The sequence below is a fragment of the Pezoporus occidentalis genome, unplaced genomic scaffold (genome assembly GCF_034315485.1).
Source record: "Pezoporus occidentalis ecotype Australia unplaced genomic scaffold, CSIRO_AGI_Poc_V1 ctg9, whole genome shotgun sequence".
Classification (NCBI taxonomy): Eukaryota; Metazoa; Chordata; class Aves; order Psittaciformes; family Psittacidae; genus Pezoporus; species Pezoporus occidentalis.
Window position 1 is genome coordinate 2,559,191 of NW_026916262.1, and position 18,059 is coordinate 2,577,249.

The following is an 18,059-nucleotide window of genomic DNA, read 5'->3' on the forward strand; positions in this document are numbered from 1 at the left end:
ACCTAACAAGATTTTCTAAACAACCACCATACAGAGCCACTTGCTATTACTTACGGAAGGCAGTGCTGCAGCTGCAATTGCTCCATTAGTAAGGCTACATTCAGGCCTGCAGTTCTCTGTTTCCTTAAGCAATTGGTTTTTTTTCCCTTCAGAAATGATCAGGGGCAGACCACAGTAATCCATTCACATAGTCCATCTGCATTTCTTTTCAAATCATGTCTGAATTGCCCCAAACTTTCTGTGCTCTTGGATTGCTAGGCAGGGACCACTTTGGACTAAGGTACAGCAGGAAACTTACTTTAACCTCACAGGGTCAAGCTGTATATTTGTACAATTTATGGTCAAAGTAATTTGCTTTACTGCACTTCAGCAGTTTGCAAGAAAGCATACACAAAATTTGCTCACAATACTTGGCTAACACTTAACTTGAACTAGAAGATTGAGCACTTGAGAAGATCTCTGCTCCAAAAAGCAGCTGCTTTATTATAACAAAAATAGAATGTAGCTCAGAAAAGGCTTTCTTTCAAGCACACAATCTTCAGATATTATGCATCAGCATGCAGAGTGTGTCTGTCAGATGTCAGAACAAAGCTTTAAATTGTACCATCTAACTTAATTCTCAAGACAGGGTCAGCTCATTCATAGGGTTGATTTTTTTCCTCCCCTTTGAGAAGTCCTTTACGTAATATTTATTCAGCTCCTTATATTTTCATCAGCACTGATTCTTGCTTTTCAACTCCTTGAAGTCCAGATTTTCCCAACATAATGCAAAACAGAGCGATATTAAAATGTGTGATCACCAAAAGCATCACAAAATTGTCAAAGGCTACTTATTAAACCATGACTGGTTTTCATCTCTCCCCACTTCCAGGATTTTTTCTAGTAACAAGATGAAATAAAGGATTGCCCAGTAAGTCATTTTGTACAGTCTAAGTTTATTACGCAAGTTTTATAGCTCCCTCAAATTCCTGTCTATGGCACCCACTTATCTGCCTGTGTTCCAGAAGTTTTTTGTAAAAACTGCTCTGGAGGAAGGCTGTGTGCCCTCCACATACTTCTTTCCACTCTGCCCAGGACCTATTTCTTAATTCACTCCGTTCTCCCCTATAAGGGTTTATGTTTTCCTCCAAGTGAAAATTTCTTATTAATGTGCGTGTCCACATTTCTCCTTCTATGCCATTATTTTTCTGCTTTTCTCTTTCTCTCCCTCTTTCTCTCCCTCTCTTCTTAAAAAGTACCATAATTTATTTTCAACTCATAAAGCAGAAAACTAAAACATTAATTCAAGGCTATAAAAATATTTTGAAAGAATGCATCTATCTATAGAAAAGCTTTTTATAAAAGTGTTTCTTATATCCTCCATTTCAGATCTCTCTAACATCTGAATGTGCCAAATTAAAAAAATCTCTTTTTAAGAGAACTTAAAGGACATTCTTTAAGAAGCTTCTAACACTGATTAGGAATACTGCTTTGTGGGTGCCACGGAGTTAACTCATTGATGCTAGTCACTAGAGTAATTAAATTTCCATATAACTTTACACTAGTAAATAGAGATACATGTTGGTTTGTTTTTTTTTTAACAGAAAGTAGCCAGCTAAAACACAAGGCTATTTTATTCTGACAAACTGAGCTACACTGACAACAGGCTGTTTACTAAAAAGGGAATGAACAAGCCCAGTTGACACAGATGTGACATTAATCAGCCATCTTTTGCTGAGCCCACAGGAACTGAAAGGTCACAACTACTGCTGCTGTTTAAAGCGCCCTCAGAAAGGCCTGGAAATACCTAATTCTTCCCTAATTAAGAACACCATAAATGATATATTGAATGACGAGGCTAAGTTCACTTGAAATGTCAATGTCACTGCTTTGTTTCAAGAGGCGTATTTTCCCTGTTTTGTTGTTGGTTTTGTTCTTGGCTTTTTTAAAATTACATCTATCAGACATAATTCCTTTTTATGTTTCTGACCTGTAGTAGAAAACACACAGCAAGTCCCTTACTCTTATACGCAGCTGCTTAATAACATTGAAGTCCAAATTCTTTCAGTTAAAAGCATATGCATACAGCGCTTATACAAACATACACATTATAAACTTTTATACCCTAGCAATATATATGTATATATCAATTTTTAGGGTTTTGACCTTGAGACTATCCATATGTGAATTCCACAAATTCTCTTCTCAAAACAGGAATTAAATAACTTTTGTAGTCAATGAAACTAAAACACAAATACACCTTTGATACAGCAAACATGACAGAGGTTTTAATCATCACTTCATACCAGTAAGTACTGTGGTGTGAGTGGACCAGCTCTGTAGAGCTGAACAGTCAAGTACTGAGGATCAGCCAGACATGCTATACATGTTTCAAAGACAGGACTAGTTTGGTCACAGAGGCAGCATGCCTATCAGCAGTCAGAATACGTCCTCAGCTTTAGTGTCCCTGACAGGAACCAGTTGCACACTCTTGAGACAACTCTGTAATATGAACCATCTGGTGGCAACTGGGGGATTGCTTTCAAAAATGCATTCCTGATCTTAACCAACATGCTGAGATAAATACACACTAAAATATCTCAGATTAAGATCCATGAAAATGAGCATACTGAAATGTAGATCCATCTAAACTTAATCAGTCAAAAATGTTCAAAACAACAGGGTATTTTAAATACCAGTTTTATTCAGAATTCAGTAATGCAACCCCAGATTATCAACAGTCCCCTTCTTCCTCTTGAGATTCACTACACTGAAAGTTCTCTGGGGTCTAAAAACTTCCGCTACCCCTTTCCTTTTCTATTTCCTCCCCCAAGTTAAAAATAACTAAAAAAGAGAGACAGACACACTTACTGCCTTACTTTTAGACAATGGCTTGATTGCTGCCATAAATTAATTGATGAACACATTCAACCACCATCAGGAAGACCCTCGTTCACTTCCCTCTTCCTCCTCTTAAAAAGCTTCAAAATCATATTTCATAAGGGATTGCTTAAGCCATCTATTCTTTAGCTGAAGCAGGTCGTTTTGATGGAAAGACGAATGAGTGGGTAAAATGATCCATTCTATATTAACCAGGGTATCTGAGAAAGGGTACAATTTGTCTTCTAATATTTTACTATTTTATATCAAGCAGCTTTTCAGTCTCTGTCTATGCTGTACCTAGAAAGCACATAAACAACAGCAGGTCTACAGATCATTTCAGTGAGAGGATTAATAAGAGATCCATGAATCACAGCTCCCAAATCTCAAAGTTTTTGTATTTTCTCATAATTACCCTTCAAATGCACGATTCTTGAGCTATTTTTACATCAGTCCAGACATCTTATAATAACCTTCAAAAAGTTCCTTACCACCAGCAATTAAAAACCATATTTAGAATCTCATTTTTGCAATAAAGTTTCTCTGCCTTCTGCAACACTTTGAACCTGAACAAGCAGTGGGGGTATTATGCATGAGAAGAAAATGGTGGGACAAACTGCATATTCATTCAATACACAATATCCTTGCATAGGAGTGCTTACATATTTCATATTCATTATGTCACTGACTGTATCAATCTGCTGATACCCTTCTATTTCCAAAAATAAATATGTGATGTGATTAACCCACTCTAAGTACACTTGTGTGTACCTTCCATAAATATTGAGTTATCTTGCGATTTCTTTTCTGACACTTCTTTTCTTCGGCTATTTATACCACAACTGAAAGGATACCATCTGCCTTTCAGTCTTCATGAGATTAGTAGCTAGAACAAATCTTGCTATCTACACATTCCAAGGTTTTTCACATATGAAGTACTTCAGTACCGTTTGACACAGCTGAAATACACTTAAGACTTCTCAAACATGCCGAAATACCCTTCAAACCACTGAACCACTGAATAATTTTCAATCATACCAAAGACACATTTACTAAAAAATCTAGAGATAAACTTAACTGCTAACAGGATTTATCAATGCACTATACATTTTAAAAGTTTTGTGAAAATCTTTTCAGAAGCTATCTTAAAATGCCATTTATTTGTGGTTTTTCTTGGTAGACTGTAATGCTCTTACAGTTCTATACCCACACAAGCTATTTGCTGAGCCAATTTTAAGACGAGTGAACTTTTCTGCTACAGAATGCTAAAATTCAAGCTATGAGACATTCTTCCACAGAAAGTGGCTGACACAGCACAAATCAGCAATGCCCAGCTGTCTTCTGCAAAATGTGATTAAATGTGGCTGGCACTAAGTGAATCTCTATTGGAGAATGGCGACTAAACCTCACTACCACTACCTAACATGATGACAAAAAGCAAATCTTGACTCCGCTAAAATTCATTGCTTGCTTAGCACTACAGAAAATGGTATTTTTTTGGTTTCTTCCCCACTCCCCTTTGTCTCTCCTGGTTTGGTATGATTAGATTAGATTGATACGATTAGATTTTGCCTTAATGTAGATTAATTTGTACATTACTTTAAGAGACGTATGTGGCTGCATTTCTTTAAAACAAAATCAACCTTGAGAGTATATATGAGCACTTAATTAGGCAACTATGACAGTGTGTTCAGATCTTATCCAGAGACTAACAATTAAAGAACTAATTCTTCTTCAATCACATAGAATATGGTCATGTGCTAAGATAATTTGCAGGGTAATAATGTTGGAATAGTGAGGAATTAAGATACATATTTCTTTAATTACATACATTCTAGCTCTACATAAAACATAAGGCAAGAAATATATTTCTAGGTAAGAAATAATTATCTTAATTCTTTATGAATATTCAAATTGGAAAAGATTATGCACAGTGGAAATGTTTTTAATACTGCCCTCCTGGCAGCTTATACCATCTAAGCCAAGAATTTAATCAAGGTTTGAAAGGTTAAAAAATTCCAAAGTCAGTTATAAGTGTTTCATTCACAATTTTTTTCAGATGCTTTCAAAATTAACATGTTATACTAATTAAGCAATAGGGTTGTTAACAGAAAGACGTAATGGTCAATTACAGTTTATTGGTAAATTTGTTTATGGCTCCACTGTCAGCATGAAGCCCCTAATTATCAATACTCAAAAGGCTCATTATTTTAGGAATGCTAGAAGTAGGAAGAGAACTGGATTGATGTCATAAGTAAGCTATGATGCTCTGCCAGCTACAGTTCAGTGACTTTCACAGGTGTGTAGCTTTTGTGACTTCACTGAAAAAGGAACATAAAACAGACAACTTGGGTTAAAACTACCATCTCCATGTCTTTCACACTTCAGTGTAGCATCTTTAATATGTAAAATTCACTGTCAATGTTGCTCAACATTATAAATATCTAGAAATTGATTTTCAAAAGCAAGAAAGCCTCTAGCTCTTTAAGGAGCAAGCATTCCCCCGTCCTTCCTACACACTATTCCTCTTTCAGCCTTCTCACATCCTCTGAGAGTGCACACAGCTGCATACGAAAGAGAAGGTATAAAATCTTCCTGTTGCGGGGCGCTGCTCAGGGCTGAAAAAGCGCTCTCACTTTTTATTCCCTCACGCTGTGTTAGCATAAAACCATGTTTAGTGGCTTTACTTCAAACAAGATGCTAGCTGCTTTTTGGATTTTTCCCAATTGCACGTAAGTCCCCGCAGAGATTCCCTGCCACTCAGCACTACAGCAGCGGGCAACGTAGGCTGTAAATTCATTTTGTCATGGCTTAGGAAGTATAAGTCATGATTCAGTAGAAGAGCTATTTCCCAGATAAACTGTCATTGTAAGCAGATTTTGTTAGAAGCATAACCTAAAGAAGGTGCAAAGCAGCAGTAGCATTTCTAACAGCTGCCCATGAAGAGAATTCGCTTCCTTAACCACTACTTTAGGGTAGGTAGTAGTTATTCTAGCTAAACTAAAACACATCTAAACTAGAGGCTTAATCAGTTAAACATTAGATTGTGTATATTCAAATTACATGGATTAAAAATGTATAATCCCTACATTGTGTTTATGATTTAATTAAGTCTAGTACTTTACTACCAGGTACCTCCTAAACGTTCCATTGGAAATCAGACATGGGTATGTACGTTCACCAAAGCAGTAATTAATGACCAAGCTTGTTTCTAATTTCAGCCATCACTGTTTGTTTTTACTTCAGAAGCATATTTTTAGCCTCAAAAAAGCAAAGGATCAAGACAACTCAGAAAAAGCAGGACTACCTCAGTATTAACCTGATTTGCAAGATACTTACAAAGCCTCTTGAAAAAAATAATTTGTTTCATTTCTGTACTAGGTTCATGTGGTGAGGTTTTGGTAGTGGGGGGGCTACAGGGTGGCTTCAGTGAGAAGGTGCTGGAGATGCCCCCACGTCCACCTGCCGGTGGCCAAGGTGGAGCCCATCAGCAATGGTGATGGTACTTTTGGGATAACATTGTTAAGAAGGGGGAAAACAACCTGTGCAACAAGCTGCAGTCAGAAAGAGGAGTGAGAACATGTGAGAGAAACAGCTCTGCAGATCCCAAGGTGAGTGAAGAAGGTGGGGGAAGAGGTGGCCCAGGCACGGGAGCAGAGATGCACTGCAGCCTGTGGTGCAGATCATGCTGAGGCAGGCTGTCCTCTTGCAGCCCATGGAAGTCCACAGTGGAGCAGATACCCACCTGCAGTCCATGGAAGTTAGCAGTGGAGCACATATCCACCTGTAGCCCATGCAGGACCCCACACTAGAGCAGGGGAATGCCCAAAGGAGACTGTGACCCCATGGGAAGCGTGCACTCCTGGCAGGAGCTGTGGCCCATGGAGAGGAGCCCACACTGGAGCAGGTTTCCTGCAGGACTTGTGACTTTGGAGGGGACCCACACTGGAGCAGCCTGCGTGTCTGAAGGATACACCTAATGGAAGGGACTCACCTGGAGCAGCTCATGAAGAACTGAAGCCCATGGGAAGTACTCACTTGGGAGAAATTTGTGGAGGGCTGTCTCCTGTGGGAGGGACCCCATGCTGGAGCAGGGGAAGTCTGAGTCGTCCTTCCCTGAGGAGGAATATAACTTGTGGCAGAGATAATGTGACGCACCAACCATAAGCCCCACTCCCCATCCCCCTGTGGCACTCAAGAAAGGAGACAGAGAATTTGGGGATAAAGATGAGCCTGGTAAAAAGGGAGGGGTGGGGAGAACGTGTTTTTAAGAGTTTGGTTTTACTTCTCATTACTCCGATTTGACTGGTAATAAATTAAACTGATCTCCCTGTTTTCCCCATCACAGTAATTTCTGAGTGATGTCCCTGTCCTTATCTCAGCTCATGAGCCTTTCATTGTATTTTTTCTCCCCTGTCCAGATGAGGAGGGGAATGACAGAGCAGCTCTGATGGGCACCTGGCATAAGGCATGTGTGTGTATCACAACATCAGAATGAATTACTCTTTTCAGTAGTATCTCAAGCATTTTTTCCTCCTGTTTTTGTCATAAAATATTCAGCATTATGGAAGACTTTAAATGGTGTTACTGCTCTCCTGTTAAAGAACTTACTTAGAACAGTGTGCAAAGATTCAGCTTTGGAAAGGAAATCCTGCATTGTTGGATTGTCTATGAAAAAGAGTGAATGAGGGTAATGGGAAAGACAATGTTTGTACTGTACTGTCCATTTTTTTCTACACTTTTTTGATACAGTTAAGTTTCACCTAAGAAGAATTACAAGCATTATTAGTCTATGATGAGGATCTGCCATTAGTACTATGGGGTACTGGAACTGGTAGAATTGATTTTGATGTTGAGAATTAAAAGAGTTTTAATTTAATTTAATAATTTTGAAGAATTTAAAATTCCCATCTACACTATGGGAATCTTCTGCCAACTAAGTGTATCTGATTATTTGGATTAATTTAGGGATTTAATACCAACTAACTTTAGGCTGAGCTTATCTGCTATTCATAAATCAAGCCCCATCTTAAGTTAATTTGAAGGCTGATTATTTTTGGAACGTTTTATGGTCGAAATTATTCATTACATAGATGCATTATACCTGTTTGCCAGAAAATAACGGAGGCTCTGCCAACTCTTTTTTTTAAATATGACACTTGGGAGCAAATATTAAAACACGGTTGGCAATACTTCAGCCAACTGAGAAGAACTACCGTACACTGCAATTTCACCCTTTTGTTTTAAACCATCTTGATGCAAAATTCATTTCTTTGCCAAGGCTTGGCGTCACTGAAGTTCTTAAAACAAGGCCTAAGTGATACAAGGACTTGTGTTAAATCTGTGCACAACCTTACAGATTTGGATAATTTTCTCTTCTTCAATTTTAAGGGAATTAAGTGTAGTGCCAATGTTTGACTGCTCCTCACAAACCCAGGAAGACAACGATTTCAAAATAACCACATATTTTCCAGTTGCTATATAAACCCCATCTTTTGTTCTACGTCACACAAGCAACTAAAGTCCTAATCCGATTTATGTAGCAGAATTCAACTCTCCTCCTGCAACTTTAAATATATGAATACACACAAAAATAAATATTTAACTCTATCATTTTTGATAACTTCACAATGAAATAGTTCATAGTATCTACACCTAGTAGAAGTGCAGACAGAGTCTACCTTTACAAATGCAGCCAGTGAATTATAATATGCAATTTCTTATTCTGCAAAACACCTTGAAATACTCCTAAGTTCTAGCTGAAGAATGCTGCATAAAACCTGAACTTTTTTGCATTATATTATGTTCTGCTTGTATCAGAAAGCAGATTTATTAGCAGTATGTTTTTATCACTTTTCAGCTGCAATGCTGTTTGCCATGGTGACAGCACATTTGTTTGCATGTTGTGTCCTCAAAGGAGGTGCTCTGATGCGCTAGTCCCTGTGATGCAAGCTGATTAAATTAGGGTCACAGTTTCTTTACAGTTGCAGTCACCCTCTGCCAGAATATGCAATTCAAAGAAGTCTGAATTAATACAAAAGATCTTTAAATACTTTTTTGGTTAATTTCTTGAAATACGTGTTTTAAATGTAACTATTTAAAAATCACATTGTTTTTAAAGATAAACTATATCCCTATATAAATCATATAAATCTTATGATTAAGTATGCATATATACTATCACCATATGCCAAGCTCATAAACTGTATTCAAATAGAGTTTTCTTGTATGTATAAAATGTTAGAAGATACTGGCTATACTGGAAATGTTTTGTTCCAAGCATTTAGTAAATGCCCAGTTAAAGTCTGTCCATGCAACACTGATTCAATCATCTTCTGCGTGCACTCAGGCAGGGAGAATTCCCCCTAAACTATAACCCTGGCTAATCTAAGATAGCTGTCTTGGCTTCCTCCTGTAGTCAGTGGACAGGAAAAGGCAGCTCCAGAGAAAACTCATCCAAACCTACAGAAAACGGCTAAGATAAGGAAGCAGTATCGACATTCTTCAAAACGGAAGCCAAGACACATGGAGAGTAAGAATTATAATTTCTGTTAAATTACTCAATTTGCAGTAGTCCAGACCACATCATTATGGTTTCAAAACACGGCTTATGCTATTGCCTATGGCAGCTCAGAGAAGTCAGCAGTTTTGTATGTTGGGCCAAGGGATCCAAGCTGGGCAGCAGCAAACAAGGAGAAAAAAATCACTAAGCATTTCAAAATCTGAATTTGTCTAGCATTCACAGGACCTCTGAGGTGAGACAAAGGTAAAATTCAATTTTCTAGTCACAACTCAATAAGGCCAAGCTTTGTTTTTTTTCTTTTGCTGAAATCATTGCTTTGGTTTTCATGCCTGTTAAAAGCTAGAGATAGCATCTTCTCCTAACACTCAACCCAAATTAATCCCTTTTAGTGATCCCTGCCAATTAAATCAGACAAGACAGGGGTCCTATAGAAAAAAAACATATCACAGCATGAAGTGATTAAAGGCTGCAAATTCACATACAGCCACAAAAGGTCTTTAAGCACTGCATGCCACCTTGATTTTGATACTTCCTGAATTTTGCAAGCCTGACATCAGGATTTTGGAGGTTCAATTTTTTTTAACTCCACATGTGAGGAAATGCTCCCTCAGTCTGAAAAAAAAAGGGATAATGAAAAAGATTAGTTTCCATAAGCCATAAAGAGACTGTCACCTGCACAACTCATGAGTCCATCAGAAACTTCTACACTCCTCACAGTCCTTCTTAACCACCAACTTTAGTTTTACTAGAATAAAATCCCATGAACTATGAGAATTAAATAGCTTACTTTTTTCTTTTTTCTTCATCTGACCAAATTAAGATGTTTGAAATAAATTTTACATTTAAAAAAGTATTTTTGATTTAAAACATCATTTCAAATACTACATTCAAGGTTTTAATATAACAGTGACCAACTAAATATGCTTACTCACAATGTGAAAGCAAGATATACTCAAAGAAATGATTCTGCTTGGCTAATGAGCAAATCAACCATGATTGCTTTCAAGCACAAACAATGTACAAAAACATATGCTTTGCCAGGGTTGGTCTGTCAGGTATTTGTAGTTCAGAAAATATTTCCTGAGGGGTTTAGATGAGAATTCTATGCATATATACTGACAATTTATTTCCTCTGCAAAAATGCAATACAACAGGAAGATGAAATAAAAGCAAACTAAAGAGAAGTCTAGAGGCAAGGCAGCTGATCTTGCAGCACTAAAATAATGACCTGACATGTACACTCTGCAGTGTTTTGCAAAACAGATAGTACGCAAAGATGAGCCGATAGCAACCTAACTAGGACAGTCACTGCAACCCCCATGATATAAACTCTTTACTGCCTTAGTCCTTTGCAGAATTTTAAAATTGGAGGAGATACTTTAAAACAGTACTTCTTAAATGGAATGCAACAGAAAGCAATCCACATCTAATAATAATAATGAGAACTCATGAGGCCCTTATTGAACATAATGAACAAATGGTCAGGCCACATTTGTTCCTAGTGAATATTACCACATCCTAATGTCAAATAATTTGGTGCATATTTCATTTTATTTTTAGTAAATCCAACTAAAACAAGGTTCTATATTCATTCTGAATATCACTGTTTCAAACTATGAGGAAATTTATGATTTAGAGTGCTGCTTGGCAATCCTGAAAGCGCACCATAATCCTTTCACAGGGTAGATAGATAATGTTATAGAAATGGAGAGCTTAGACGTTTGCTTCAGCTTTCATGTGATGTAACAAAATCTACAATGTTTTTGAGATGAGGGAGCTTGTCAGACCTTAGTAGTGAGCATCACCCATTCCATAAAAGTGACAGCTAGTATTACCCACAGAGAAACAGTTGCCCTCATGCCCTACAGCAAAGTCACTGTCTGTTTCTTATTTGACAGGCAGGGTAATATGGGAATATGTTACGCTGGTGAAAAAACTGACACAATTTCTGGAGAGTTCTGTGACTAGTATGAGCAAAATGGATGGACCATGTCCAACATCTATGATAGATACAATTTAAAGCATATGTTTATATCTGCTAAATTACATCCTTTGTACTGCTGACACCTGCAAGTGCTTAGCAAAATCTGAAAATAAAATCACATTATTCGTTGTGAGTAGTATGCAACTTTTCCTGAACATCTAAAATTGAAATTCGTAATTAGAAATAAACACTAACTGAACCATTGTATGCTACATGCCATAACCTCTCATGTCACTGAGACAGTACAATTTACCTACCGTTTTCAAGGCCCAATACTGCTACAGAAAATATTGTTGGGGAATTTTAAAATGTATACTGTAACAGTGATTTAAATTGGATCAAAACAAAGTAGAAGGAATGAAAACTAAACAGTATTTTCCTTGGCCAAAACTGGAAATTCAATCCCATTTTGCTGTTTTAACCCACACAAGAAACTTCATTGTGACACCCCAAAAACTGGATTTAGTGAGTGACTAAGAGACTGAAATTGCTGGTAGCTCAGGCTTGCAATTCATCCACAGGTCAGGCAGAGTGCAGCAAACAACACACTTTTCTCTACGGTTTTCTTCTTCTGAACTCTGAGTATACATTTGAGAGACCACCCCCTCTAATGAAGAGTAAAAAAAGCCTTTCCATATCAGCTCCTCCTGGCTGTGAAAGGCTGTGCAAAAGCGTGGATCTATAATAAACAATCCTAAAGCCATAGAGAGTACTAAATTTGAAAATTAAGTATGTAAAAAAAGCCTAATCCTTTAAAAAATACATTCACATTGAGGCTGCAAGGAGTTTAACTCAACATCACATTGTTTGACTCTGTTACACAGTACAGAATAAACCAAAAACAAGGTACAAAAAAAGAACTTAAAAAAAACCCAGAGAACAATGTATATTTTTCAGTGAAATATCTCTGCATAGCTCTGTGGAAGAGCTATGGGAAACTGACTAAGCAAAACCACAAGGAGTCCCCCTAAGACAACTTTTCAATATCTTTCATATTCATTACACAGTCACTCAAATACAGTGGAAAGTGTCTATGTTTCAAAGTGCAGAAGACTTTATTTAGATTTAGTCATTAAAAATCCTTACAATAAATAAAATAAATCCTTCAAATAGACTTTGTTTACCCTTTAGAACATTGTGTTTTTCAACATGCACCTTAAAACTGATATACACCCTGCACTAAGTGAAGTCAATCATACCTAATTTATGATAAAGTAATCATGCTTAACAAGGATAAAGTATTTTTAAAATTGTATATGGTACACAGCAAGCTAATCTCTTGGAAAATACATTTAGAAATTACAAATCCTGGTTTTTTTTGTTTACTCAGAAGAAGCCAAGAACAGAAGATGTAAGACTTTAACTAACCTTATCAAGAACCCCTTTTAACTTAAGCAGGTGACAGAAATTCAATAACAATTTTAATTCGCTCTTGGAATGTCCATTGCATGTAAGTGGTATTCAAGAAAGATCGCTTGATGTCCAAACTGCAGTGGACAGCTAATTTCCGATCTCTGTCTTCGTATCTCTTTACAGATGAAATGATTTGATTAATCCCCAGGGGTGAAATGGAATACCATATTTTTCCAGTTGCAAAGGGACACTAGCAAGCCAAAAATTTATAACTTTCTCTGAACATTTTTTATGTTCCAGTCTTAAAGGTAACATCATGAAAGGGTTTAAGTATCTAAGTATGCTAACAGGTAACTTATGACAACCTCTCTGCACAACTGCATCCCTGTGTAACCAAATACTTCCTTACTCGTTAAAAAACCATGCAAAATACAAAGAAAGTGGCAGAAAAGCCTGTAAAATTTTACAGGCTTTCCAAATGCTTTGTTATTTTAACACTGAGGTATCAGATGAATTTATAAATCCAGTTTTGAAAATCATTTGTAGAGTATCTCTTCAGAGGTTATGGTTGTGATAGAAAAGAAAACCAGTACTAAAGAAGATCTGTACAGACAGACAAAGAATCAAAATCTTTATTTTTTGAAAATACTACAGAAGCATACTAATCAATATTACTAAAGAGAGTTAATCCATGTCAAAAATTTAGTTCTAATTTTACAATGCTGTATTTGACCATGGCATACCAATCAATATAAGTATTAATGAGCTTTATATGATTTTCCAGTGAAAAAAACAGCTTTAGTAATTCAAATAATGTTCATTCCAAAAAACATGCATTCTCTATCTGTCCTTAGAGGTTTGCATTCTGTGCTACTCCTGAAATACTTTCAATTGTTAATGATGTTACCAATCCCGATACAGTGCCCATGCTCACTCCTTTATCAGGGAGAACACAATATGAAAAGAAAGAATTTAACTGGGATAGTAAAATTCTCTTTATTGGTTAAGAATATTTCCATTTTCCATACATTCTGGTTTTTACCTGTTTTACAGAGAATCTGAAATCATTACTTCATGACCTACTGGTTTTCAGAGCAGCCCTATGCATTGCATTTCAACAAAAACTTCAGATGCTGAGTAAGACTGCTAAAACCAGAATACTTCAACTATTTCACAGGATGAATTAACTTACTTTGGAGGATGTAGAGTCACATTCCTGACAAATCCACCCATAGCCAGTTTGTTTAGGAGACTTTTTCAAGGGAGGGTCTAGACAACCAAAGTGGTAGCAAAGCCTGCATTCATCACACCTGCAACAGGAAACCAAAATATATATTTATATATAAATGGTACTTTTACACTATTTTAGATTGAGCTTCCATGCAATTCTCAGAACAAGATTTCCTGATCCATTATCATGATACAGAAAATCCATTTTCTCTAAGGGGTATTTTCAAACACAATCAATTCAAGTAGCTTCTGCCTAATTTTGATGCCTACACTCATACATTACCTTTGTCATCATTTTATACAGATGACATTACTTCAGAGACTTGCAAATTAAAGAGAAAACATATAACCAGCTCAGTTTTTTTAGTTACTTTAATGTCATTCCTTACCACTTACATTCAGAAATCTGTGATTTTTTCAGACAGTGACAACATTGATTCTTCACAGTTTTAAGACACTATTTCACACACCTACTTTTTCAAGGAAAGCTCTGTGAAATGTTTGCTCACATATTCAGTAACTCCAGTATTATTTATAGCTATGAATTATACTTTTTTAAACGAGGACTATGTGGTTGATAAATAGATGCACAAAATATTTTCTGATTCACTTTGAATATTCTGGAAAGGGGCACTAATTTAAAAGAATTTCACTGTGATCTTTCACTTATAAAGCTGCACTATGTACGTACAACAATTTTATGTTCTTTTTAATAAACCTTTCATTAGTGTTTTGTGCTATGTACAGCCCCCATAAAATGCTCAAAACATGTAGCATAGCTATTGTTCACCTATTCTTAAGGTACCAGTGTTGAAGAAATGCTACAGTTTAACGAGTGCATATTGAAAGGCTTTTAAAATCAGTACAATGATTGCTCAAAATAAGAGACTTTTAAAAGCAAATAATAGATTTTCATATATACTACTGAACCTCACTTTATTTGCATATCCCCCTGTATTTTGTATGAAAAAACAAGATTTTTTCAAATTTACTTCGCAATATTCTCTTCATTAAATGCCCTTAAGCTCTGAATTAAAGCCAATACAAAAAGATCAAAAAAACAGAAAATAGAGTAAATGTTTAAAAATAAAATTTTCTAAGAAACCCCCTACACTTTACTTCTCTGCTTCCCTGGCCACTCAGCTTCTCCTCAACAAAACCTGCAAAACCAAAAAAAAAAAAAAAAAAATCTGCGAAAATTGCAAACAGCATGGCACAGGCATCAGCAGATCAAACCCAGAGGGATATAATTTATCAAAAGAACACACAGTGCAGCACAGAAGATTCAACTAACAGAACATGCTGCTGTATTAACAGAAGAAAATGTTCATGTGAGTCTTCTCCAAGTACCAGTCTCCAAATAAAAAGAAGCATGTTTCCTGAATATGACTGTTTAACCTAAGTAAATACTTTGGTCCTTGCAGTCAAGGCTGTGCTTGTTGTAGAAGCCTTCTGGTTTTAGCAGTAACATGTAAGACGTGATCACTGGTAAGGGTATAACATGTACTGTCTTCCACTAAGTAGAAATTAAAAACAATAATCTACCTATCAAGACTATGGAACACTGGCCTGACATGGTTTGGGCATTTTTAAAAAATGGGATATACTATATTACAAGCTATATCCTTATGACTGTTTAGTAATAACTCAATCTAATTCCAGGACAAAGAAAACAAAAAGAGGAAATAATTCTCTGTTAAAGACAGAAGAGTTCGAATGTACAAATATATTACTTACAATCAGGAATATATGCAGCTTTATTTCTTGTGAAAGGCATACTAAAATAACAAAATAGTTGAGAGTGGGAGATGAGATAGGTTACACTCCTACATCCCAACAGCATATGTGACCTTCAGCAAAAGATAAAGCTTCCTTTGAGCTTCCATGTTCTCATCTGTAAAGGAATATATTTTTACTAACCTAAACTTCAGTATCTAGAATCTTATTCATTTAAGTGCTTGCATTTGAGCAGTGGTTATCAGAACTCCCTTCCTGTAAACTGTTTGGGTCCTCTAAGTAACACAAAGCATCACACTATTTCTGACCAATTTAATGTGTTTTCAGAGCTTAATCCTAAAATCTACATCTGGCTTTAAACAGCTTTGATTTAGATTTTTTTCTGAAGTGATTGTCTATAAATACAAGTGTTTATACATTCAAAAGAAAATATTTCCCCTTTAAAATTACACTTTGCCATCTCTTCTTACATCTTTTCCATTTGGCGTTTAGAAAGCGGTTATTTCCTGGCTGCACCTTCAGCCAGATTGCAGAAGTATGCTGAGGGAGTTAGCAAGGCTGAGTTGAAACAACCAGGACAGTATGAAATTAAATACAGATCTGGAGGTGCCATTCTAAAGCTGAATGGTTTTAATATTTATTGTCATTAATTTTTATCACTTCAAAGCTGCTTAGTTTGGCCGAAGCAAAATTGCATTTTCCTGGAGTGTGTTAAAAATATCTCTATGAAAGTTTCCAGATTCTAATTGCCTTTATCTGCATCTGCACAGCTGAGAAAATGCAAATACCAAAAGCATATTTTCATGTATCAAAATATAAAAAGTTGCATGGTGATAAAAATGAAACTCTTTAAACACTTCCTTTGTACTGCTTTTTATTGGAATACAAATTCTGTATTGTGGAATGCAAATGCGCTGATTCTGAACTTCCTAGAGCGCGATGCTGGGAACATGGATGAATACACACTGTACCTTGGTTAAAGATGATGCCCTAGCTGCCTGGCAACTCTTGTCTGCTGACACTGACTTGGGACAAAATGGGAAGCTTACACACATCACAGTACAGAAGACAGAATTGGCATTCTTAACTCCTAGTTCTGAAAGAAAACCTTAAATCTAGGTTAAAATGGCACTAGTAAAATGAGATTAAGTCCTCAAGTGTATACTGCTACTTGTGTTCTTTTGTCTAGCAACACAAAATGACAGAAAATCCACTGCCAGCTTCAGAAAATAAGAAAGCGACACAAAATAAGGAGAACTTTCAACTTAATTAGAGAATGAAATTGTTGGGTCACAGGAGGTGTCATGCTGACAGTCTCACAGCATTTCAATGCCTGAACTCACAGATCAATCACCATACAATAACCTACCAAGTAAAGGAGCCATACAGCATTATCATTTACGAATATCATCCACTTCCATCCTGAAGATGGCTTAATAGTACAATTTAAAAAGTATGGGGATGGGAGGAGGGGAAGGGAAAGAAAGCACTTCCTCCATTTTAAAGATTCAGTTAAAAATTTTACCCTTTTATATTCAAGGTCACACCTTAAAAACAGCCCTTAAACTATCAAATATTTTGTATTGCTGCTATTTGTGGATAACTCTTTTGTGGTTAAGCATATGATTTACAAATGCAATTAAATGCACAGCCATCCCCACTAGCCTGGCTAGCAGCTGTACTGAAAACTTTGTGAGAATAAAAGCAGAGCTCCATACAAAGACAAGCCAACCTAACCTCCTAAATTACCTCTAACTGACAGATAATTGCTTACTATCAATGTTTTAACAAGCCTGAAATTACTTTATGCAGCAAAATTAGAAATCACTGTGTTCCTCATTTCAGCAATTAATGAGGATGGATATATGCCCACTCTATAACGATAAAATAGGGTGTGAAGAAGGTGAATTCTGAAGGAGTTAGGCTAATAAATTAAAAAATAATAAAAGAAAACATTTTTCACTTCTGAAAGTATAGAATGCAGGTCAGCTACGTCTTCACAGCAAGAAAGCTTGATTAGGCATTTCCATACCTGAAATCTGCCTGCTTTGCTCTGTAATAAAGTGATCTCCATCTGCTCAGGCCCTTGGATTGTTTTTATTAGTTTTTTAGCAGTACAGCTGGCTGTGCTCAAGCCCTACGAAAGTCTGCATCTTCCTGTTCATAATTAACTAATTATACTCTAATCAATAGTGTAGATACCGATTTTACAATGTAAATGAGATAAATGAGATAATGGCTAGGGTCAATCTCGTTTTATTTACAAAGCCCAGCACACACATCCAATTTCATTACATTGCATCTACCTGCACAGGAGGGAGTCTTATCAGTTGGCCTGCAGAAGTATTCCTGAGAGCACTGGGGAGAAAGACT

General features: G+C 36.4%; 1 protein-coding gene across 2 annotated transcripts in view; it reads right to left on the minus strand.

Annotated features, from left to right (window-relative positions):
* PHF14 (PHD finger protein 14) overlaps positions 1–18,059 on the minus strand; it is a 161,945-nt gene that overhangs the window by 43,560 nt on the left and 100,326 nt on the right. For both annotated transcript variants that reach the window (XM_062605005.1, XM_062605003.1), the window contains exon 17: positions 13,912–14,029. In XM_062605005.1, the coding sequence (XP_062460989.1) occupies positions 13,912–14,029 (118 nt within the window). The remainder of the gene's footprint in view (positions 1–13,911; positions 14,030–18,059) is intronic.